A 24,174-nucleotide genomic window follows, 5' to 3' on the forward strand; every position below is an offset into this window, starting at 1 on the left:
TGAGTTTTTATATATGAACTAATTAATATAATTAATTTATGTATTAACTGTGTCTGAAATTTTTATTAAAATATGTGTGACGTTTTTCATTTAAGAGTTAAAAATGAAGAAATTCACAGAGCTCTTCTTACTGTACTGTGTTGTACAACTTTTAACATAACAATCAAGGCCTCAATTAAAGATCACTTGAAGCTATTTTTGTGTTTCCTAGGGTTTGAGAGTGAAGGAATATCACATCAGTCCTTAGAGCCAGTTGCAAGTAGTTTGAAAGCTGTTGCATGTTGTGCTAAAAGAAGGTTACTTTATAAACATAACTACTCAGTTTCTTTGGTAATAAATATGTCTGTTTTGCTCCAGTGAGCTTTGTGTTTTTGTTGTCGTAGACAAAGCTACCTTTGTCCTGTAGTCATCGAGCTGAGCTCCACAATTTTTAAAACATTTATTTTTTTTTTCCACCCTTGAAATGTACTAAATTGCTATGTGAGAGCAAAGGAGAAGAAAAATGAGTTGTGCTGTGACCAGGAGGGATATCTTTGGCATGGCACTATGCTTACTATGCCCTGTGAAAATCTTGAGAAGAAGGTCTTTCTCCATAGTTTTAATTTTTTATTACGTTTTGTCTTTGCGTTCGGATCAGTAGATGTCCGGAGTCCATCCGACCTGAGGCCGTGCGGCCGTGTGTCCTCCCCTGCAAGAAGGACTGTGTTGTTACACCTTTCAGTGAGTGGACTCCCTGCCCAACAGCATGTCAGCCTGGTAAGCCTTTAAGAGGCCAACATTTGGGGAAAAATTAGAGAATTGGCCTAGAAACATGTGGTAGTTGTAGTTCACACCAGTCGTTCACACCAGTCTAATAATTTTTAGGGCATTCATGTGCATGAGTTTTGGACTTGAGGTCTTCGGTTGACTTTGAGTTGACGCTGATCTTGTACAAGTGGGACCCTCATGAACAGATTTGGAGATGTAGGTTCTCTCTGCCTGGAATAAATTCCTTCTGGGTTTCTGCCTTCAAAGTCAGGACTCCAAGGTCCCAGTGTTATATGACTATGCATGGAATTGCTTCATTATATGAGGTGTTTTTCTCTTGACCAACCTAGGTGTATGTGCAAGGTTGTGCAAGTAACTCCTGTGCTTTGTGGTTTTTCAAGGACCTTAAATTTCTTTGATCTAGTTGGCTGGGACAAGAAATGTTCAGCAAGGTTTCTTTATAATGATCTAGTGTTGGGTTCTTTGACAAATTTATGTGTTTCATTAATTGTTCAGATGAAAGTCTTCTCAGTTATCAGAATATTTCATTATTGTTGGTAGTTTCCTTGCCCTTCAGAGATTCTCAGTGGATGCTGTAGCATAGTCCTTGTTAGATTTTACAGGAAAATGAGTTGCTTTCTAAAACAGTGAATCCTGTTTTAATTAGCAATTTATTTTTAGACTTTAAATGAGCTGCCTATGAAGAAGTTGAATAAATTACCTGGTAAATTACTTTGTTTATTAAATAATAGTCTACAATTAAAATGAGACGAAATTAATTATTTAACCTCCTTGGCAGCGTTATCATTTTAATATAATTCTAAATTAAAACTTCTTAGATGGGGAGTTTGCTTTTTGCTAAATCTGTTACTGATATGGCTGCCTTGCAAGATTTTTTTTTTTTTTAATTTGCATCACACAATTAAAACCTCAGCACGATAATGAAATTTCAAAGCCACTATACATACGTGAGTTGTGAGGGGTGTTGTTTTTTTTTTATAGAAAAGTTGTATTTAATGAAAGCAATATACAGATGGTGAATTACTAAGCAGATCAAGCAGGAACAGGTATTGCCTGGCAGATTTAAAATTAATTGTGTACCAGCATAAGATTAGAACTTAGACAAACATGTAATCACTAAATCAGGTTTACACAGAACTTTACCAGTTGAGCTGTTTGTAGTTTATCTGAGAAAATACATCCCATTTTACTATCTAACAATAAAAAAGCTGACATTTTCCCTACATTTAAATGTCATCAGACAACCGTCTGTCTTCTGGCAAAAGATTCTCCCCTACCTCAGAAGAGGAGACAGCAATGAACTCAGGGCAGCAACAGATGGACGGACAGCATAATTCACCAAAGAAGTGCCATTGCATCCAAGCACCTGTTGGGGAGGCAGGAATAGGGAGGTTGTTGCAAGTTATTGATTCTCTGCCATTTCAGATACTTAAAGGTGACAACTGTCTACTGCAGTCTCCTATAATGTTATCTGTTTTAATGGGTCTTTGAGGATGGATCGAAACAACAATCAAAGAATCAATAGGGTGGCTTCAGAGTATGAGTTGCTCTGAATGAGCAGCATGTAGATTTTCCTCTGTCGTCTGCTTTAGGGTGGCAAAGGTGGCCTGGAGAGGTAACTGCTTTCAGCATGGATGAGGTGCTCTCTGGTCTGTCAGCACAGATTTAAAACAGAGAGATTAACAAGAAAAGCAAAAAACTAACAATAAATAATGTTTTTCATCTTCCTCCTGAAAATAGATGGTACCTATAAGTACCTCTCCTCTTCTGAGCATTGGTTCTCCAGGAGGAAGGTTAGAAATTTCACAGTTGCTTAATTCTCTAAGCAAGCTTACATGAAATGTTGAGTAGTAACTGTCCTATTTCTTTCCCCATGCCTTAAATCAGATTTGAAATGAGATGGGGTAAAAGTGGATAAAATGCATGGTGTGCCATGATAAGAAATTCCAATAACTTCTGCCTTGTGTCAGACAGTCCACAATCTGCCATTTCAGTCCTCATAAACAAACACTCAACCAGAGTTGGTCAAAGTCTCACCCCTTCAAAAGCTCTTATCTGTACAGAAGTAGTGGAGAGAGTTCTGATGTTAGTGACTAAATTCTCAGAATCCTGTGAAAATCTGTCCATATTTGTGTGTGCAGAGCCTTGTGCTGACCAGACCCTGCCTTTCCATGTGGTCAGGAGCAGAGTCTGGAGCTGGATGTTTCCTGTAGAAGCTGGAGCAGATATAGCACATGTTACAGGAGTGAACAAGGATTTTGTCCCTCCCCTGAGAATGGTCGTGCACCTCTCTGAGCACTGGGCAGGAGTGAAACACAGAGGAATGAGAGATGCAAGATCCAGGGAGGAATGAGAAGAATGGATTGGTAAAAGGAGTTGAATGGCTCTGCGTGAAAGGGAGGAGAATGGAGGCTGATGGCAGAGGGAGGTGGAGAAGGCACCCTTGAAATTCTCAAACAGCATTATCTGAGTTGCAGAGTCAAGGACATAGAAGTTAAGATGGTCCTAGAGATCTTGAGGCTTGACTTTCTTTTTTTAGGAGGGCAAACAGTCATAGCCATGCTGAAAATCAACTGAAGCTCAGCCGTATAAGGACAGTCCTACACTATGCTAATACTCTGGAAAAATCAGGCTATAGCAATTCTAAATGAAATATAAAAATTATGCTCATTAACATTTGTGAGGAACACTATAGAAAAGCCAGTGAGGAAATTCAATTTTGAAAATGGGGTTTGAGTAACGTGCAATAAATGTTGAGGATAATTTAGTTTCTCGAGGTGGAGAAAATTACTGTGGGAAGCTCATTTAGATTTGGTGCTGATTAATAGGAAGGAAATGGCTAAGATTCTAATGGTGGTAGATAATTTGAATGAAAATCGTCACAAAGTGATAGAGTTCATGATTCTTAGAGGGAAGGATGGCAATATCAGCAAGACATTAAAAAAAAAAAAGACAGACTTCAACAAACTGCAAGGATTGGTAGCTGTACCTCTTGGGAACATTTTCTATGCAGGCAGGAGTACAGAAGATCTGGAAGCTGCCAAGAAAGCCTCTACAAAGAACTGAAGCCCTACTGGACTGTAATTTCTATCCTTAAACTGTGCTAAGAGCAAGCCAGTAGCACAGGAGAGTGAGACGTGTGTATATGACTTGCAAGTTCAGACTTCAAAAAATAAAGAGAAACCGTCACACACAGCTAGAGAAGCCCTTTCTTATCTTATCATTGGAGTTGTTCACAATCTTGTTTCCTTTTGGATTGTCAAATTGTTTCACAAAGATTAGAAAGAAGAAATTGAGAATGCAAATTAAGCTAGTGGATATTAGATAACAAGAATTACATAAAGGGATTAGTAGTAAAGGGAAACTGAATGAAATATATGTCCATGACTTTCTGAGAAATGAGGGAAACACAACAAGGGAAATGTGCAATTGCTGCTGTTGTTTCTTGTCTGCAGCCAGGAGAAGAATGGACTAAAGAGTAAGAACTTCCCCTGAGTACATATTCCTGTGTCAGTGGGGCTGTGTGAATAAGAAGGAAGAAATAAAGTAATGCCAGAGCATTTAGTGTCTGTCTTCTGGGTGAGAAACTGTTAAGTCTTAAGGAATTAACTAAATTTCAGTAGTACCAAGACAAACCAAACCCAACACTCTCTCTCTCACCCCCACCTCCTCAAAAAGAAAGGTCAAGAAAACTGTAGATTACTCTTCCTCACTTCATTATGTGAAAAGCCACGAGAACAAGTTATTATTCAAGATATAAACATTTAAAGAATCAGATTCAAATAACCTGGCCAATAGGGATTTATTGAGAACAAATTGTGCCCAATAAATTTAATCTTTTTTTTTTTTTGACAGTGTAGCTGCTCTAATTAAGGGAAGTGGTAGATTTTAACACATTAAACTTTTATCAGGAAACTGAGGAATGGTGCCTTGAATTAAATCTCTCTTAAATGGGTACTCAGCTGCTTGAAAAATCTTGCAGTGGATATCACTGTGAAAACAGTCTGTCTCTGTCTCCTTTCCTGTCTGCTTATTGATACACATTGATAAAATCCTGTGAGCTGTCTTTCCAGGCTGAAGAGTCCCAGCTTTCCTGATCTCTTGTGTGTCAGATGCTTCAGTCCCTAAACAATCTCTGTGGCTGCTCACTGGACTCGCTCCAACGTGCCCATATCTTTTTGCTGCTGGGGAGCCCAGAACTGGGTGCAGCACCCAGTTTCTCACCAGGGCTGAGCAGAGGGGAAGGATCACCTCCCTCATGGATGATTCTCTTCCTAATACAACCCAGGATGCTGTGGCTCTTCTTTGCTGCAAGGGCACATTGCTGCCTCATGGTCACCTTGTCCATCAGGACTCCCATGTCCTCTGCAAAGCTGCTTTCAGTCAGTTAGCTGATAGATGTCCTCTGTTTGGGATCAAACTGGAACATGAGCTGAGTCCTCCTGGCCCCAATTCCCTGTGATATTTGTCTTAACAGCTTGTGTGCTTGAATAATAACACCAGTAGATGGTGCAGAGCTGAAAGAGGTAGCAAACATAGTAGACAATATTTTGAGTTATATTGGAATAATTGAGAAAATTCTCAAAATGTGGCTTGGGAAGTAAAAACTGATTGCACAAAGACAGAATGGGAAGTGAAAACATCACTACTGCCTCAGGCACCTTTGGAGATACAATGGACTACAAAATGCCTGAAAGTCAACAATTTGAAATGCTAAAACTCATCCTGGACCCGTCAAACTCACAGTGAAGTTGTTTGTGACACACCAAAGGTGTCACTGTGCTTTGCCCTGGTGAGGCTACAGTTGGGATTCCTTGGGCACAGTGTTGAAAGAAAGAGAGCAGTGAGAGGTAATTGAGAAGGACTTATGAAGAACTGTGTTTGGTTAGTTTAGAGAGTGGAAGACTTAAGAGTAGATACAAGCCCTTGCAATTTCATGAAGGTTGTGCATCAGGTGACAGGGATAAACTGTTTCTTTCATGCAGTGGACAGAAGATAAAACAAGTTTAGCTTAATTTACAGGAGTGATGACTTGGGCTAGATTTTAAGAAAAGGCTCTTTGTGAGGCTTTACAGGCACTGAATCAGGCATCTGAAAGGAGACTGTAGGAAGCCGTAGAGCTGCCTCAGGTAGTGGTTGTGAAAGAAGCAGGAGAGGGATCACTCTGGATGTGCTTATCCTGTCCTAGGGCAGCAGCCATGGTGAGCAGCCTCAAGGCAGGCCCAAAGTTCCTTTGCAGTGATCTCACAGTGTTGGCACATGTGCCAGTGGAGGCTTTCATTTAAAGCCAGCATTTTTATTGGACTCGTACTTTGTGTTCATTGTGTGACTTTTTCTAAGTTTTCCTTCTACTGTAATGCATTGTAGTCTTGCTGCTGCAGCTTTGCCCTTATCCTGAGCTGGAAAAGTAATGCTTATGATGGGCTAATTGGCACACTGCTTTCCTCTTTTGGACAAATCTGATGAAGTCCACTATTTCAAGATGTTTACCTGGTGTGGCATCCTTTATGGAGTTCTGCTGAGATACTTTTTTAGTTTTCTGGCATCTGTTTTTGAAGTATGAATACGGTACCCAAAGAAGTACTAATGCCACAGACAGTGGTTAAAACAGCTCTCAGTTTGTACTTACCACCTACACAGCCAAGGATTGTGTTTGGTTTGGCTGTAGAGATACACAGATGAGCCTTGTCCTTGTCTTTCCTGTCACATTCTGTTCTGTGGATTTTGTGAACTGTGTTTCTAGATGGATTGATCTTGCATCAACTCGGGTTGAGCAGAGAATTAGCCTCTCTTGGTTGCAATGGTTTCCCTATCAGGAAGTTATCATCTGTAATTTCTAGAGCCATAAAGATGGGTTACTGTTAGCAGCCTGAGACCACAAAGATGTGTTTTCAGAAAAAAATCCATTAGGACAGTTTGTTTCTTTGAGTTTTATTCTTTTCTCCTGTTAAAGTATTCATTTTCTTATTTATTTATTTTCTTCTTTGATTTGATGTTCTGTTAAATAGACATTTTTTTATGCATCTCTTAGGCTGTTGATTTATCAACCTTTCATGTGCTGTTCTGCTGAACTCCTGGTAGCTTTAAAGCAAGTAAAGGTAGCTTTTGATCCAATGTACCATTCCTTCCCTGCTTGGGTAGAGCCAGAGTGCTTGCAATTTCAAAATATAAATGGAACACAAAGCATGTTTATAACCAAGTCAGCTAGATCACTAACTTGGGGTGCCATCTGTGTCTGGAAGGCAACTTTTTTGTTTGTTTTACAGGCAATGCCACTGCAGTTAAGCAGTCTCGGTACAGGATTATCGTCCAGGATTCTGCCAATGGGGGACAGGCATGCCCAGACACCCTGTATGAGGAAAGAGAATGTGAAGATATTCCCATCTGTCCAGTGTACAGGTAAAAACTATAAGTTTGGATCCAGCCTCTGATGGGTGTCCACTTCTCCAGAAATGACTTTTGTGCCATTGTGCTGCACAATTTTCACCAGAAAATAACGCAATACTGGAAAATGCAGAGTTAAAACAAATAATGTGCCTTGCAAAATGTATACAAGTAGAGTTCAAACTGGGGATTTCAGCAGATCTGACATCATCAGAACAAACAGCAATAGACACAACTCCTAAAAATGGCAACCTCAGGGTACGATGTGTGTAAGGAAGCTGTTACTGGCAACTCCCCCCTCACTGTATCTAAAAATAAATGGGAGCTGTTTTGGGACCACAAGCCCTGAACTGCCTTAATCATGATTGTATGCTTATTGCAGAAACTCTTCTTTTCCCCTGGTCCTCTCACACCAGTGAATAATATGCACTTAAAAAAATACTGATTAGACAAACAGTACAATAGGGCAATTACTCACCTCTCCTCATTAAAATTCTGTGGCCCATCTGTTATTATGCAATATTAGTAAATAGAGAAGCATTGTACCTTTGCATATAAATCTCCAGCCCACACATCCCATAGGAGATGGTCTGGGAGTGGAGCGGGGAGCTGGAGGTGCTGCCAGGCAGGTTCACACCACTCCGCCGTGCCATGGAAAGCTGCTTCCTGGTGTTCTTGGCTGGCACATGTACAAGCACAGGAAGCAGGCTGGGAACACCATCAGTTGCATGAGAACAGGCTGGCAGGAGGAGAGCCTGATTGCAAAGCCCACTGGAGATACTTTCTGTGTATTTTGTGTAACTTTGAACCATGCCCTGCAAAAATGAGAAAGGGGAATGTTGTCGGAGGAGGATGTGGCTTTCTGGAAGGCTTATTTCAAGAGGAATTGCAGCTTTTAAACTTGTTTTTCCTTAAGTCTCTGTAGCAAATCATCATTAGTAACTGAGGTTTTTTGCCTGGACATGTTTTCTAGTTTTAGCCACTTACCTGTTCACCTTTTCCTGTTGCAGGTGGAAGACCCACCGCTGGAGTCCCTGTGTGCTGGTGCCAGACTCAGTGAGACAGGGTGTGCCAGGACAGACTGAGGCGTGTGGACATGGTTTGCAGTCACGGGGTGAGCTTCCTCCATCCAGCCTCTGAGTATTTATGGTGCTGGAGTGTGGCATTTAAGTAGGGTCTTTGCTCTTTTACAGTAGATAATTTGGAAACTTACTGAACTACTTTATAAAATAAGAGTGTGGATCCATTGTACAGTTTTTCTGTGCTAGGCATTAAAATACCACTAACACGATAGTTTGTTGAAGTATAGGAGGAGATTTATGCTTGATGTTCAAGGACCTTCACTAACATGCTCTTCTGCCTAAAACTGAAGCATGTGGGCTTTAAAAGAATTATCTATAGGCCTCTATGAAGTAATCCATTCATGGTGCTAAAAATGGAAAGGATAATTTCCCCATGATTTTAAATTCTACTAATGACTTGCCTGAGGCCTGATTTTCATTAAGACTGTTGGAGAAGTTCAGCATGGGTAAATGCTTTGGGCTCCTGCCCTTGGCGTAATTAAGCACTTAAAAATTACAGTGATCCTATTGTCTGAACAGAATTGTTGAGAAGAATGTCACTGTTCCAAGTATGTGATCAGAGTCTGTAGTGGTGCCTGCAGATGGCTGGAGATGTGGCTGTTATCAGTCTCCTGGGAATTCTAATGAAACCTTTAACAAAAGGTTATTTTTATTGAAAAAAAAATTGCTATACAGGTATGCTGAGGAAACTTGACATAATAATTTACTCCTTCACAAAGGTAGAAGCTATTCTTTAAAGATGAAGTGAATTTCTTATATAATCTGGAAACAAAGGAAACGAAAGAAAAGTTCTGACAGTATGTGGGATGTATCTGAAAGAAGAAATGTGTTTTAAACTAAAACTCAAATGAGTAAATATCTTTAACTAGGTTTTGACCACAGACCTTTCCACAAGGTTTTCAAATCTGTAAATCGTATTCCTCAGCCTCTGTGTGAAGGTATGGTAATCTTTATGCTCTAGTAGGTGCATGAACTTTGTATTAATGTTACTGTGACAGAATTAGAAGTATAAGAGAAGAATATCGCACTTATTTTAACTCTGTGGAGTGCCCTCCAATAATTACATAGGCTATGTGCTGTTCTGGTGTAATCATGAAAAACATCTCATACCTTGGTAGGTTTAAGCAAAAGTTGTTTCAGTGCCACGTTCACTTTTTGTAATTAACCGTGGCTTTTGTAACAGCTTTGGTTTTCATAATTACATGCAGTCTGCTAGGTATTATTGAAGATGAGTGGGGTCTCAGAAAAATGAGTTCTCAGATGAATCCCATGGAAGAAGGTTTTTAAAGATGTTTTGTATGAACAAGGGAAGTGATCTCCATGGAGGGGGCAGCTGAAACCGAGTTGCCAACTGACCATATTGTGTCTGAAAAAGAAGCTGCTGGATTTTCAGCAATTCTGTATTTTATCTGTAGAAGTGTTAAGTAAGGGAAACTTTGATAAAGCTGCCTTGCTACTTGAGCTCCTCAGGAGCAGCTCGTGTGCGTGAGGAGGTGCTGGGAAATGTCAGGGAGCAGCCAAGGGAGGTGTTTGTTATGTGCCTTGCAGGGTCTCTTCAGCTTGTAAACCTCGACAGTGGAGGACTTCTGATCCTCTCATTCTTCACCATGAAGGGGGGGGGGTCTTCCGAGGTATTTTTGAAATAACATGTGAGGTGAGAGTGGGGATTTGGACTTGTTCAGCCTGGAGAAGTGCTAGTGTGGATTTCACAGGGAAGGTGGAGCCACACTTCCCAGAGGTGCACAGTGAAATAACAGAGGATAACAGTTGTAGGCTGGAGGGAAAGGTTGCCTGGAGGGACTCTAGATTCCTTGGAGATACTGGAAACTCAACTGAATAAGGTCTTGAGCAGCGTTTTCTAACTTTGAGGTGTGTCCTGCTTAGAGCAGGCATTGGATCTTCAGAGGTCCTTTCCATTCTAAATTGCCCTGTATGATTCTGTCAGTCTGTGGGTTTTTCCAGGGGAATCTGTGCCATCAGTGGAAGAACCTCAGGTGTTAGAACAGATGCTTTCCTGCAATATTCAGGCATCCTGCAAACGAGCTTGCATTTGAGGTATCATCACCACTCCACACAGTAGCTGGCTTACATAATGTGCCAGTGTCTTTAGCCAGTAAGTGCTCCTTCTCCAAAGAGCATTCATATGAATTAGCTTAGTTTCTTTTTTACCATGTAACAGCAATTACCCTTTTACCACTGAAGATAATCAGTCTGGCTGTTCCTTGGAGCATCCATTTTTAGATTTCTTTTTTCTGTCCATACCCTGACTGTCATGTAAAAAAGAGGATTTTAGTTTTCAGTGACTGTCATATCCAACCAATTATATAAGGACATTGAATTCATAGAAATTATTTCTAAAGAAAAACAGAGTGTGTTTATGTGTACCTATTTAGAACAATGACTCTGCTGAGGGCAAATTAGGTCTGAAATGACATTTAAGCTCCATCCTTTCTCTCAGCTAAATTCTGAGATAGATACTTACAGATCTTGTTCCATGAGTGCTTTCACTGAAATTGCATGTAGATGTACTGTGTAATATGCAGAAGATATCAGAATTTGTCTGTGAATAATAAGAGGAATGGCCAAAGAGATGACAGCTGTCTGAAGCTGCATTTTTTTATGGTTTCATCTTGGAAAGATATTACACTAATTACAATAGCCTTTCATTTTTTATACCAGCTTCAGTGGACTAACTTACTCAGAAAACAGTCATACAGGAAAGAGAAAAGGAGCCTTTAGAAATAATGAATATAGTTGTTATTTAAACTTAATTGAGGTGTGATTTGGAAAACGCCCCTGAGATAGGACACTCGAGTAAAACAGGGTGGGGATGTTACTGTTGCTTGACAGTAGACAACATTTCTAAAAGTAAATGAAAAGCTTTACAAACTTTTCTACTGCTGTATAGCTGTCATTTTCCTGACAAGGGACTAATTTACTAGAGGGTGACAAGACTGTGAGGAAAGGTCCTGCACATGGGTGGGAGCAGTCCCAAGTACAGGTACAGCCTGAGTGGAGAATAGATTGAGAGTAGCTCCGGGGAGAAGGACTTGGGGATGTTGGTTGATGACAAAGTCAATATGACCCAGCCATGTGCGTTTGCAGGCCAGAAATCCAACCATGTCCTGGACTGCATCCAAAGCAGCGTGGGCAGCATGTCAAGGGAGGTGATCCTCCCCCTCTACTCCACTCTGATGAGACCCCACCTGGAGTACTGCATCCAGCTCTGGGGTCCTTAACATAAGAAGGATGTTGATCTGTTGGAGCAGGTCCAGAGGAAACCACATTGATGCTCAGAAAGCTGGAGCACGTCTGCTATGGAGACAGCCTGAGAGAGTTGAGGTTGTTCAGCCTGGAGGAGAGAAGGCTTTGGGGAGACCTTACACTCCCTTCCAGTACCTAAAGGGACTCCAAGAGAGCTGAAGAGGGACTTTGGACAAGGGTATGGGATAGGGCCAAGGAGAATGACTTTAAACTGACAGAGGGCAGGTTTAGATTAGAGATTAGGAAGCAATTCTTTACTGTGAGGATGATGACGCACTGGCACAGATTGCCTAGAAAAATTGTGCCTGCCCCATCCCTGGAAGTGTTCAAGGCCCAGTTGGATGGGTCTTTGAGCAACCTGGGATAGTGGAAGGTGTCCCTGCCCATGGCAGGGAGATCAAAACGAGATAATCTTCAAGGTCCCTTCCAACCCAAACCATTCTATGATTTCATGAGAATTGTTTCTGCTTTAGGTGCCCTTCAGTGACTTTACTGTTCTGAGATGTTTGTGATGGAGGATCCTTCAGAACTGACCTCTCCTTTCAGTGCTGACATGAGCAGCCACCTTAGACATACACATTTTTAGGAAAAAAATGTGTTACTCATTACAAGGGATTGTTAAGGTTTAATTAGTGGATGGAAAGCCGGTTTTAAGGAAGTGTCTTTGAAGGCTGCTTCAAACGCCATTGATAAAGTAAATAGACGTGTATTAAAGTCCAGACTGGTCTAATGAGGCTCTGCTTTAAAAACTAGTCTTGGAAATACACTGACAACGTGATTATGGAAAGAGTAGTTACTTTCCAGAAGCTGCAGCAATAGAACATGTCATGCCTTATTTCTTCTGTTCCTGCCACTTTGCTTTGATTCATCTGGGGGACTCGACCATATTTCCCCCTGTTAATGAGACAGTAGGTCCATCTCAGAGCTGTAGCTCCCCATTGCAAGAATACAGAAACGCTGTGACACAGAGCATTAGATATTTTTAGAGATAATTTATTGATTTGTGTACAGGAAAACAGCTACAGACCCACGAATGCAGTAATGAGAAACTACTCCTCTGCTTTGGAGAAGGGCACTGCCCTTGGCTCACCAGAGGTCATGGGGTGGATCATCCCTGGACAGCCCCATTGGGCATCTCAGTAGCATATTTCTGATGTGCTCTAATATCAGATCACGTATGATGTATTTGCTTCTTTAACTGTGTTGTGAATTCACACCACGTGGACTTAGCTGGACTTAGCTAAGATGGTTGGTGTTAAATATAACCTGTTTCAGTTGAAAAGTTGATGCATGAATTGACAGGGAAAAAGTGGAATGCAGGCAGCACCGGCCTCGAGCAATTTAAGATTCTTGTCTCCTTCATTGCAGGTTTCTGTCTCTTACTCCGGAGCTTTCTGATAGCTATAGGGATATTGCAGACAAGACTGGTTTTAGACTGAGATTCAGACCAAGAACTTGTCATCATGAGAAAAAAATGGTAACAAACTGCTGCATAAGTTTTCTGAGTGTATCTAAATGGAGTGATAGTTCCAGTAAAATGTTGCATGAAATATAGGCAATACTGTGATCACAAACTTAATAGTGCCTAAGTTAATGCATCCATATCAAGCAAGATGAAAGGATGAGTTTAGATATAGGCTCTTAATATTGCATCTACAAAAATATTTCAAACAGGCATCCCTTAGCTGTATTATCTTGTGTATTATCAATCAGTAATGGCCATATACACTGCTGTTGTTTCTCCTGCAATTATTTTATGGTAACCTATTTATAATGAGTTGTACCATCAAAAAAGCATCAGTGTTACCTATTTTTTTGCTCATAATCCAACAGTTCTTATTCCCTCTTTTGCAGGTAGTTAGTATAACTGCTGATTAGCTAAATTAACAGATGTATTCATTATAATTTGAATTGCAGAATGCTTTTGCAGAGAATTACCAATTTCAGGAGGTACATATTAGAATCCTGTGATAATTTACGGTCTAAAGGCAATGTGATAACTTAAACTTTGCAAGGAACACATTTATGATTGTAAACGTGGCGAAGACTTGCCTGCTTCAGTTCTGGGGTGATATTTTCTGAGCAGTGCTCTGCAGTGCAGTCCTGTGTATAAATCTGTCCAGCTGACAGCAGCTCACCTGTCAGCAGCAGCTCCCTCCAATATTAACTTTGCCTGGGAGGACAATGGCACCTTGAGCCTTATTCTGGGTGATGCTGGGGGTTCATGAGGTTTGTCAGTGTTTTTCCTGGTGGTACCAGTCTAAGGTAACACAAATGGAGCACAGCGAGCTGAACTTGAGTGGTCCCAGCCAGAGTCATGGTCTGGAAGACACCTGCCTGACAGCATTGGGAGCAAATGATTGAGGGGAAGAATAATTACCAGGGTAAAGACAGGAGCTGATCTTGTTTGTTATACATTTGTGAAACAGTTTGTCCAGGATGGAATTGAGGTTCAGGGGGAACCTGCCTTTGTGGGATGAAGAGCCTTGTCCTCTTTATCAGCCATGTCTGCCTGGGCTTCACCAGTGCTTTAGGGATGTAGTCACTCTGCATCTTAATGCAAATTCATAAAAGAAGTGTTTATCTGTGTTGTTACCCTCCTGTCGCTGATAATGCAGTTTTTAGCTTATAAACATGGAGAGTAGCAAGATGGTAAGAAACAACTAAACCAAAATTGATTTACCATTACTGGTTTTTGATAATCTGATTTCTTTCCCTGATGAGGCAGTGGACTGGAGGTCAGGCAATAAGGGAAGTGGAAAGCAGCACAGATAATATTCTCTTGACTTCAGGAAGGCATTGACTCTGGTCCCACATGATGGTCTCCCATGTGCAATAAGAAAGTATGACCTAGAGAAATGCAGGGTGAGGTTGTGCAACTTTTTGAAAAAACCCATTCCAAGCTCTGTTATCATTATTTGCTGTCAACCAGGAAGGCTGTTTCAGATGGCTTCCCACAGGGCACATGTGCTCTGGACTGTCTTCAGTGTTTCCACTAACAGTGTGGATGATAAACTAGAGAACACATCTGTAACACACCTGGGTAATTGCAAGTCATGAGTGCTTTGAAAGGCAGACCAAAAATATGTGTTGGATAAATTTGAGCATGCTCTGAAATCAGAAAAGTGAACTTTTCATCAAAGAAAAAAATGTGGAGCACTTGCACTGTAGAAAGTGGGCGACAGTACTGTAAAGGAAAATCTGGAATTATGGACTATGTGTGAGAGGCATTATACTGTTGTAAAAAAGCACCCATCATAAAATCATGTATTACTTATGTTTTTCTTCTCATCTCCAAGTTCCTGAAATTTATTCTTCTGTTTCCTAAAATAGAATATGTTTAACAGGTAATCCTCCCTTTTACTTTTTGTTCCATAACACCTTCTGCCACTGTAAGTAATGACAAACAATTAAGATCAAATAAAAGCACCAAAACTTTCTCTTGGGTAATTCCAATTCCTGTTTTGCCAATAGATTTAGAATAGATTGGGAACCTTTTTGCAAAACACCCAAATTTCATTAACAGAAAGAAATAAGGTATTTAGGAGCCTACCTCTGGTGAATAGCAGTGAACAAATTAAAATCTCTCGAACTTAATGAAACTTTACCCTTGATTTTGCATTTAAAACTAATCTTCATTCTTGGTGAGCTCTGTATATCTGCACACAGGAGTTGGAGAGATTGATCACTGCAGTATGGATGTGTGATTACATGAGTCTGGATAGTGTTTATCAGTTCACCTATAGACTTTGATCTTTACTTCCCAAAGCCTGGGTTTAACTGTAGATTTGATAGTAGATTGGTTTCATGCAAAAATGTGTGAAAGTGTTTCACAAAGGGGAAAACAAGGAAAAATTAAGGAGGGGTAGACAAAAATGTAATGCTAATGTCATGTATGCATTCTTAGCCTTCCCTGCACCAGTGACATGAGGAAGATATCCTCATCCAGACAGATTTTCCATGGGATTAAGTGTGTTTTTTAACATTAGAATTGACCAGGAGCAGGAGGGAAGGGGAGGGGAAGGGACAGATGAGGCTGTGTGAGATGTGATGGATCAATCTCTCTGACCATTTTGGCTGCCTTTGATATTCCTTCAGTTTAATGTATGAGAAATAAAATCACCTGCTTGTGTAGAAGTCATCCTGGGCCAATTTCTTAAAACCTGGTGCTGTAGCAGAAGTGTGTATGTAAATCTGTGTATGGCTGGAGTCTGCAGCTGGGCACTGCTTTGGAGCATGGAAATTCATCCTCATATAGTACTACATCCCACTGATCTCCAGGTAATATGTTCCCGTAGACCAATTTTTCTTTCTTTGGATGTTAGTTGATAAGACAGGGGGAAGAAAGATTGATACTGATTTTCCAGTGACAGGTTGTTCACAGAAGAGTGATGGTGGACTGCCCTCCTGTTTTTAATGGAGGATGTCAACAGGCATCACAGGATGCTTAAAACTATATTTCAGCCTAGGTCTGTCCCGCTTCCACCCCAGATAGAGCTGCTCTAAGAGTATTTCATAGGTGGTAGGAGAATTGGCATGACATTACTTCATAGACACTAACTAATAGCAAGAGAGACTCCAAGTCATTTCTGTCACTGTAGCCTTATGCCAGCAACATAAAAATTGAGGAGACTCTCAGAGAATTTGTCCTGACAGCAATCTACAGTGCAGCATTTTATCCAAAGGCAACTCAATGATCTGTAGACTTCCCGTAAAATAAAGATGATGAAGACTGCATCAGATAAATTACATATATTTGATTTCCTTCAAAACCAGGACAGTATATTCCACTCTGAAGAAGGCAGTAAGAAGGCTCTCTAGCTTAACAACATGCTGTTCTTATCTGATAAACAAAACAAATATCAGCATCTTAATACCACACACAGCATTTGTTTTCTGGGGGAAAATAAAAAACCTTAATCAAGTAGAAGCCAGAAGGCAGGAACACTGAAAATGCATGGCTTGTACCAATGGAGGGATTGTTAAAAGATCAAAATAATGAGAAGTAAAGCAGAGGAACATCAAAGCTTTCCACGTTATGTATTTTTGTCTTGATTAGGAGGAAAAAGGGAAGAAGGGGGGAAAGAAGGTTTCAGATCAATAGGAAGTGGCCCGGTCACCTCAAAGTCAAAGACAGCACCATCCAAATGTGTACCATTTACAGGAATTGCTGGAGCATCTCAATCATAAAAGTCCCACAGGATCTGACAGTACTCACACCATATTTAACAGGTACAGAGAGAGAGTTGAGATCATCTTATCTGAAGGAAACTCCTTTTTAAATGTAAGCGTAGATAGATTTTCATTTTGTCTTTCATCCCTCTGATTAAGTTCAACTCTCTTTGGTCCTCCCAAGATTTCTTTTATCTAGTGTGTAGTCTGTATGATCTAAGCAACTATCGTTGGCGAAAGTAATTTTTGGGGTCCTTTTTTAAATGATGGACTGTCATTAAACAGAGTATAGTAGATGAAAGAGGTCCAAGGAGAACCAAACCGTGCTGTGACTGAGGAGGATGAAAGGCGTAATGAGAGACATAATGAAGAGCAATCTCTCCCTCAAACTGGAGACAGGCCCTTCCAATTATGACTTGTTTTTACCACCAACTTCCAGTGATTTAAAATCCTAGTTATGAGCAGTTGATTCAGATTTTTAATACAAATCTTGAGAAATTTATATTATGTGAACTGTAGGCCTGGGTGGTCACACGCCATGGTTTGTGCAGAGGATGTTACAGACTGTAACAGAATCTCTCCTGTGGCCATGAGTGGGTTGTAAGCAGACCTGATCACACAGCCTTGTGTGCTCTTTATCAGAAACACAGGAGCCACCTCATCCTAAAACTCCGTGTTTGGTTCACTTGGAGCCTGAAACACAAGGGTTTCTAGTCCTTAATATTTTTTATGAGCTCCTGTAACTGTCACTGTAACTAGCTGTAAAAATATCTGACTTTTTCATGTTCTTTCTAATCTGTTTACCCCTGTATATGTCTGGCATACCTCAGTTCAATGGGTTAACCCTGCAGTGAGTAAACTATTTTAGTTTCTTGATGATTTTCAATTTAATTGAATCATCCTTTGTTCTTGAGACATTTGTGTCCTGGTTGGTCTCCTTTTTTGTTTGCTATTTTATATAACACTTTCACATCCCTCTTGTGCACCTCTTTGTGTGCAGGGAGGCCCATTCAGTACTGATTTAGATCTACTTTTGCTTTTATAAAATTTTAATTTCCTCCTTGTCACAGTTGTGCTGTTTACAACTCCAAAGACAATTCATGCCAAAGCCGCTGTGGTTCATAGGGAAATTGTTAAAAATTCATCTGAGCTGAGCAGGATAAGATCCAGGTTCCCTGGAAAATGGCCTTAAGGAGAACTTTTCTTCAAATAGACATTTTAAATGGGAAAGCTTGAAGCATGACCAAAAATAAGCAAGTTTATTAAAAAGCTTTTATAGTATTAGTTGTCAGGAGAACATTAGATATGTTACTTTCACAGTCTTTACCCAAATAACCTCTCTCTTGTCCATAATGATCTCATTAACTGGAAGGATGAAGACTGGTCATTTATTCTTACACTACTGTAGTACCAAAGGGATTTAGTTTGAGAAATGGACAATTCTGTGTTGAAATGCTGATCCTGCTTAAATCAATGAAATATTAAAGGACTCCGTCATTTGTTTGGACGCCCCCTTTCCCCACCTCTCCCCCAGAAAATCAACAAATGCAAATGAACAAACAAAAAAACCCTACAAAAACAACAAACAGAAAAACCAACCGACAAACAAACCCAACTGCTGGTGAAAGGAAAATAGAGATGTTGAAAGGAATGCAAAGTTTGATTTATAGCATGTATTGTTTATTGTCGGACTGCTAAGGTTTGGCTTGTCTGGACAATTTCCTTCAGAGGAGCTTGATAAAAGTTGCAGTTTGCATTTTCCCTTATTCTGCATTAGTTAGAAATTACTGGAAATTATTGAGTCAGGTTTCTTTCAATAATTGGGAAGTAATACTCAACATGAATATTAGCATCCTAAATGGCAGAGCTCATCAGTATGGCTTACTGTAAATCTTGAAGCACAAGATTCTTTTTTAAATGAGACATGCCACAAAGGTGCAAAAGGAGTCCTAGTGTCATGTTCGTTGACTCTGAATTTGTATATTAATGTTGCTTCAATCCCTTTATGTCTCCGGTAGAGGTTTTAGACATGAGATTTCAATTTCAGAATGAATGAGTAACCTTGACTCAAACTGTCTTTCAAAATTCCCAGCATCTTTCTTTCAGACAGGTGCACTAAAGTGACAGTAGAATAACTGGAAGTGACAGGGATGCTTATGAAGTGCTTGCACTTGTGAGAATACAGCAGGTGACTGTGAACCGGTCAATATTACATTTGCTTTGGGTGCCCGGTGGTGCTCTTTTCTGTTGGCACTGTTTCTAAATATGTTCAGAAATACTAAAAATACTCTGAAACAAGTCTGGTGATCGTGGTTGTAATACTTCCAAGCATTTTTCCTGTTGGAAACACCCCTTCTGCACTTTCTCCTTAACAGTATTGTCATTTATTTACTTCTGAAAAGACTCAAGAGAAGATTCTGTCTTCTTTATTTATAATAAATCAAGTGAAACTTCATCCAAAAAATTGGAATTCCCCTGGAATAAAATTACTACACAAGAAAAAGCCATCTCTATACCTTGATGGCACTAGATAGTAATGAAAAAAATGTCACCTTCTAACAAAGATTTTTCTAAAGTCAATTTTTTTGCTGGCAGCCGCTGGGTTTACCAGGTGCGTGCATCATTTATTAAAGGATTGCTGATATTGGCTTTGTGAAATAAGGAAAGTTTGGAATAATATATTCTGATATTTGACAGAGTTTTCCCGAAGTAGGGTATTTTGTAATGTCGAATTTGGATCGTGAATGTGAAGCCTTGTAGCAAATGTTACTTTTTACCGCTTTTCTGATCAATTCCGGTCAGTGCTATCGTTTCTTTTTGACAGTTCACTGAAGTTTCAGCCCTGCAATCATATATTTGGTTTTTTTGTGATGTGCCCCAGGGTAACTCAAATTTCTCCGAGTTATGTCTTTCCTACTGTCTTTTGGATATTAACTTTCTGCATCTTTGTTTTTTACTCTGGTCTTTGCGTAGGCAACGGAAGCGCCTGAACTCGAGGCAGGCAGCGCGAGGGATTCTAACAGACCTATTAAAATGTAATAGGCTTGTCGAAGGCCATCTACTTCAGCATCCGTTTAATTCAGGGTGAAGGAGATCAGCACGTCCTCGGGGGATGTGGGACGTGCCAGGGCAGCGCTCCCAGACTCTGCTGTGTGCTTGGAATACGGGGCTTCCACAGCCACTGCCCTCGCTGACCACGAGCCTCCGCTGCAGGCCTGTTTTTTTCCCTTGTGCTCTGGGAGGGCATCTTAATAATAGGTCTTATTAACAATATCTAAGAAAATCAAGCAGAAATTGGCCTGCAGAACTGAGCAGCTCCGTGCAGACGTGAACTCTTCGGAGAGTTTGGGGGATTCAGCTGTTCTGTCACATTTTAACCCCCAGAACACACGATGTGATCACAGCAGGCCTTGTTTGGGGGGCACTGGGGAATCTGTGGGACAAATCAGAAGCACCCTGTTTGTAAGAAGTTGCTTTGACCAGCAGGTGCTTTTCCAGGACCACTTTGAAATGTTTGGTTAGTGGAGCACATAAAAAGCACTGCCTGTGAGATGGATGGGTTTTGTGAGGGCTACATTACTGATGTAGTTGCACGTGAACAAACCTCCAAACAAACAGGGACGAATTTGTGTTTTAAAATAAATAGATATCTTCAATACCTACTTTCATGGGGTATAAATTTTCATGTAATCTAAGCACATCTGCTCATAATAATTAACTTCTGTGGTGTATGAAAAGAAAAGCTACATCAGCTCTATGGTGTGGCGAGATGGATTGCTTTCTCTCTGTTCATCATGGTGATTAATTGTAGCATTTATAGGAAGATGGCTGCTTTTTATTCATTTTTGTTTTTAGATCATGTATCTGGCCCTTCGTTTAAGCTTATTTAAATGTTAATACTCTGCAAATCCGGAATGAAAGCATAAACTTTCCAATATTAAGTGCTTTGATGAGAAACAGGGCAAAATGTGTTTGCTCAAATTGTCTTATCTGAAGCCTTTCAAAGATGCCTGTCTTTCCTAGTGAGCTCAGTTTCACAGGTAAATGTAAATATTGCAAGTAACCAGGAAAGGAATTTAGAAGGATTATGGAATTTCATTTGACCCTAATTGCTAGTGTTTCCAAGGGGCAAACTTAATAATAATGAAACTTATTAGCAATTTGCAGTTGGTTCTGTGGTTTTGCAGGTATTACATGTTTCCTGTGAGTGAAATAATCATCTGATGTGTTATCAGAAGTTAAATACACTTAATTCTTGGGCTTTACTTGAGTAAAATTTGATTATATGCTTTGTGGAATGTAAATGTTCAGGTTTGCAGTGGAAAAAGTGATGAGTATTTGAGTACAGCTGTCAATTAGCACTAACCTGTCGAGTAGGTTGATGAGGAGAGCCTAATGAACCTGCTATATTTTCTCCCAGTGCAGTCATCATCTGCTTCCATTGCTTGCAAACCAATTAATATGTGTTGTATAGATGGAGTTCAGCCACAGGTTTCTGTTGGTGTTGAGTTTGCCCAGTCAGAATGGTGGAAGCAAAAGAAATGGAATGTGGAGAGCATTTATTGAGCAAAAGTCTGAACCTTGGGTAAAGTTGCAGGAGGAGTGTGCAGAATTTGGTTTACTGTTTAAAAATCTTTCTGGGTTGCTCAAATCATATTGATTAAATGATAAACAAAGTACTTTCTTGAAATCTCACAGTTACTGGCATAAACTCCCCGATTGAATTATGTGGCAAACAGAACACTATAAGGGAAAATGTCTTTACCACTTACAGTTATATCTTTTTTTAAGGATTTCTTATTAAAAATTTCATCTCAGGGTTTTCTCAGAAGATAAACTAGACTCGACAAAGAAGTTAATGCAAAAATAAGCTATTGCAGTGGCATCAATGAGCAGATACAATAAGCAAATAAGCAATTTGCAGATAGAGAGTCAACATCCCATGAAATGTTTATAAAGGTAATATTTAAGATCTCATAAAATCAAATTGTATTCAGATACAATAACGAAAGTCAGTAATAAAACAGTGGTGAATCAGTCCTAGAGATTATCATGAAGCAAAAGGCTCTATTCAATTTCAGGGGTTTTCTTTAGTGCTAAGCATACTATATGTTTTTATGTCATCTCCACCCAATCTTTGCTCACCCAGTTGCTCATGTTTAGAGCGCACACATCCAAATCAAACTGCTGGAGGCATGTGTTTTTTGATGCAATATAATTTAATTATTAGGAAAGTCTTTTAGGATTCACGGTGCTGAGCATTTTTAGGATTTTTGTCCTCGAGGAAACAAGCTATTCTAAAATGAGGCTACTGTTCTTAATTTTCTTCCCCTGTGTCCATCAATCTATTACAGAAAGAAAGTTGATGTATTTAACTTCTATCCTTTTTTTTTTTTTTAAATAGTTATCTCTGCTAAATGATGATTTGTCCCAGTATCTTTGTGCAAATCAAAAATAAGCTGATGCTCACTTCTGGCACATCAAGATCAGTTTGCTAGAGCTGGAATTCATTAGGACAGACATTTGAAATAGCCAGCTTATCCCTGATAGCCCTTTCCCTGAAAGGAAAGACGCTCCTGGGACTGCAGCTGACCCTCTCGGTGAAGGGTGGTGCAGCTTGGGCCAGTTTTTGAGAAAGTGGGTAGGAGAGGGGACAGTGCCTGATTTTTACCACATTTGCAGGAGGATCCTTTGTTGCCTTTAATGCCTGTTTCTAGTTCTGATTTTGCATGCTTGTGCTGCAGCCTTCTGCTAATCCTTAGGAACCTGACCTAATTTTCACCTTGTTTTTTGTTTGAGGACAGTGTTTGAGGGCTAAGCTTTTGACTGAGCTTAGCTGATCTCTCCTACTCCAGCTTATCCCCACCATGGTTGTGCCCATTCCCTGATAGGAGAACATTTCTCTTTTTTTTCTGAACTGCACCCTTCTTCCATTTTCTTTTCCCTACCAGCCCAGCCTTCCAGGACACCTTAGTTAGCTTTAATGCAGATATATTTATATGAATGTATTAATCTATCTGTCTGTCCCAGCTGTTCTCCATTGGTTCCTCCTTATGGCTTTTGCTCTATCTGACTGGAGTTTACTCTGTCTCCACCCTGACAGACCAGATTTTACCAGTTGTTCTTTGTAGACTATTCCAGAGATGGAAAAGACGTGTAATTTGTAGATAAAATAAAAAATGTCACCTAGCATTTATGTGTTCTTTCAGAAGAGCTGCACCCCTTTTATGTTACTATTCCAGTCATTTGAATTAATCTGTTAAATATTGGCTACAATGTGGTTTCAATAAAAAATATATGTTATTGTGATAACTGTGTGAACATTTTCAGTCTGATTTTAAGGCTTTGGTGAGTAAGTATATCCTTATTGTGAAACCTTAGTTGTCTAAACTGAAGTATGATAAGAAGATGATGGAGGAGCTGTCATGACTTGGGAGAGGGATCTGGGTGCCTCATTGGGCACAGCCTCACATGGTGTAGGTACATTGGGCAGCTGACTTGTAGGGGACAAAAATCAGGTCCCATTTCTTCATTTCCTTATGTAAATTACTCTAAAAATAATTGTTTAATACTTGCAGCGGCTGTCTGTTTTTTGCTATTTGTTCAGTGTTTTTGTGGGTGTAGCAGACTTTGTGTTGATAAAGAATAATTTGATTTTTGAAGGTGATTCCATATAACGTGTTTGTTTGAGGTGGTTACTGAAGAGTCCCACTGTCACCATAATGGAAAGTGTATTAAACTTCATTTTAAACATATATGATAGAAAGGTAGATAAGCATTTGAAACATTAGAGTTAAGCATTTCCTCTCTTCTTCACAATCTTTACTCATTCTTTATTTTGGAGAGAACTGTCAATCTTGCATCTTTTAACTTAAATGTAGCCCATGTACGCTCCAATGTACACTTATTTTTTCTGGAATAATTTTATATGGCAATGTGAAGTGAGCTTCTGTTATATTGGACAATGTAGAATCCAAGAATCTGTGCAAAGCACCATATGATTCTCAGGGGGTTTTATTTTGTGTTTATCGTATTGGAAAAGATTGTTGTCTCATCAAGACTTCTCATTTATTGATAGCAGACACATCAGTATTGGCAACTCATCTTTTTTTTCCCTTTTTATTAGAAAAACCTTACTGCATTTATTGAGTAGAGAAAAAAAATAATATTTTCTTTTTTATATAGGTACACAATTCTCATCACAGGAGATAACACTGTGGTTTGGGGTAGTTTTTTTAAGCTTTACTGTGTTTTTACAGTTGTATGATTACCTAGGCCAGTGGGTTAATAGTTAAAATAGCCATTTTATGCATTTCTTTATTATTTTCAAAAACTAGAGAACACCCATTTTTTTTTATCTTGTTGTAATTGGTAACTTTACCAATAGTAGTTTTCAATACTTTCTTCTTTACCTTTTGAAAAAGTCCAATTTCGTGTATGTTGTTAACCATACACCTTCAGTATGTGGTAGTTAATTTAATATTATTTTGGTACTTTTGATCCT

General features: G+C 39.7%; 1 protein-coding gene across 4 annotated transcripts in view; it reads left to right on the forward strand.

Annotated features, from left to right (window-relative positions):
* THSD7B (thrombospondin type 1 domain containing 7B) overlaps positions 1-24,174 on the forward strand; it is a 316,304-nt gene that overhangs the window by 173,389 nt on the left and 118,741 nt on the right. For all 4 annotated transcript variants that reach the window (XM_017830217.1, XM_017830220.1, XM_017830218.1 and 1 more), the window contains 3 exons: positions 641-756; positions 7,035-7,167; positions 8,163-8,266. In XM_017830217.1, coding sequence (XP_017685706.1) covers positions 641-756; positions 7,035-7,167; positions 8,163-8,266 — 353 coding nt within the window. The remainder of the gene's footprint in view (positions 1-640; positions 757-7,034; positions 7,168-8,162; positions 8,267-24,174) is intronic.

The sequence above is a fragment of the Lepidothrix coronata genome, unplaced genomic scaffold, assembly GCF_001604755.1.
Source record: "Lepidothrix coronata isolate B3197 unplaced genomic scaffold, Lepidothrix_coronata-1.0 Scaffold175, whole genome shotgun sequence".
Classification (NCBI taxonomy): Eukaryota; Metazoa; Chordata; class Aves; order Passeriformes; family Pipridae; genus Lepidothrix; species Lepidothrix coronata.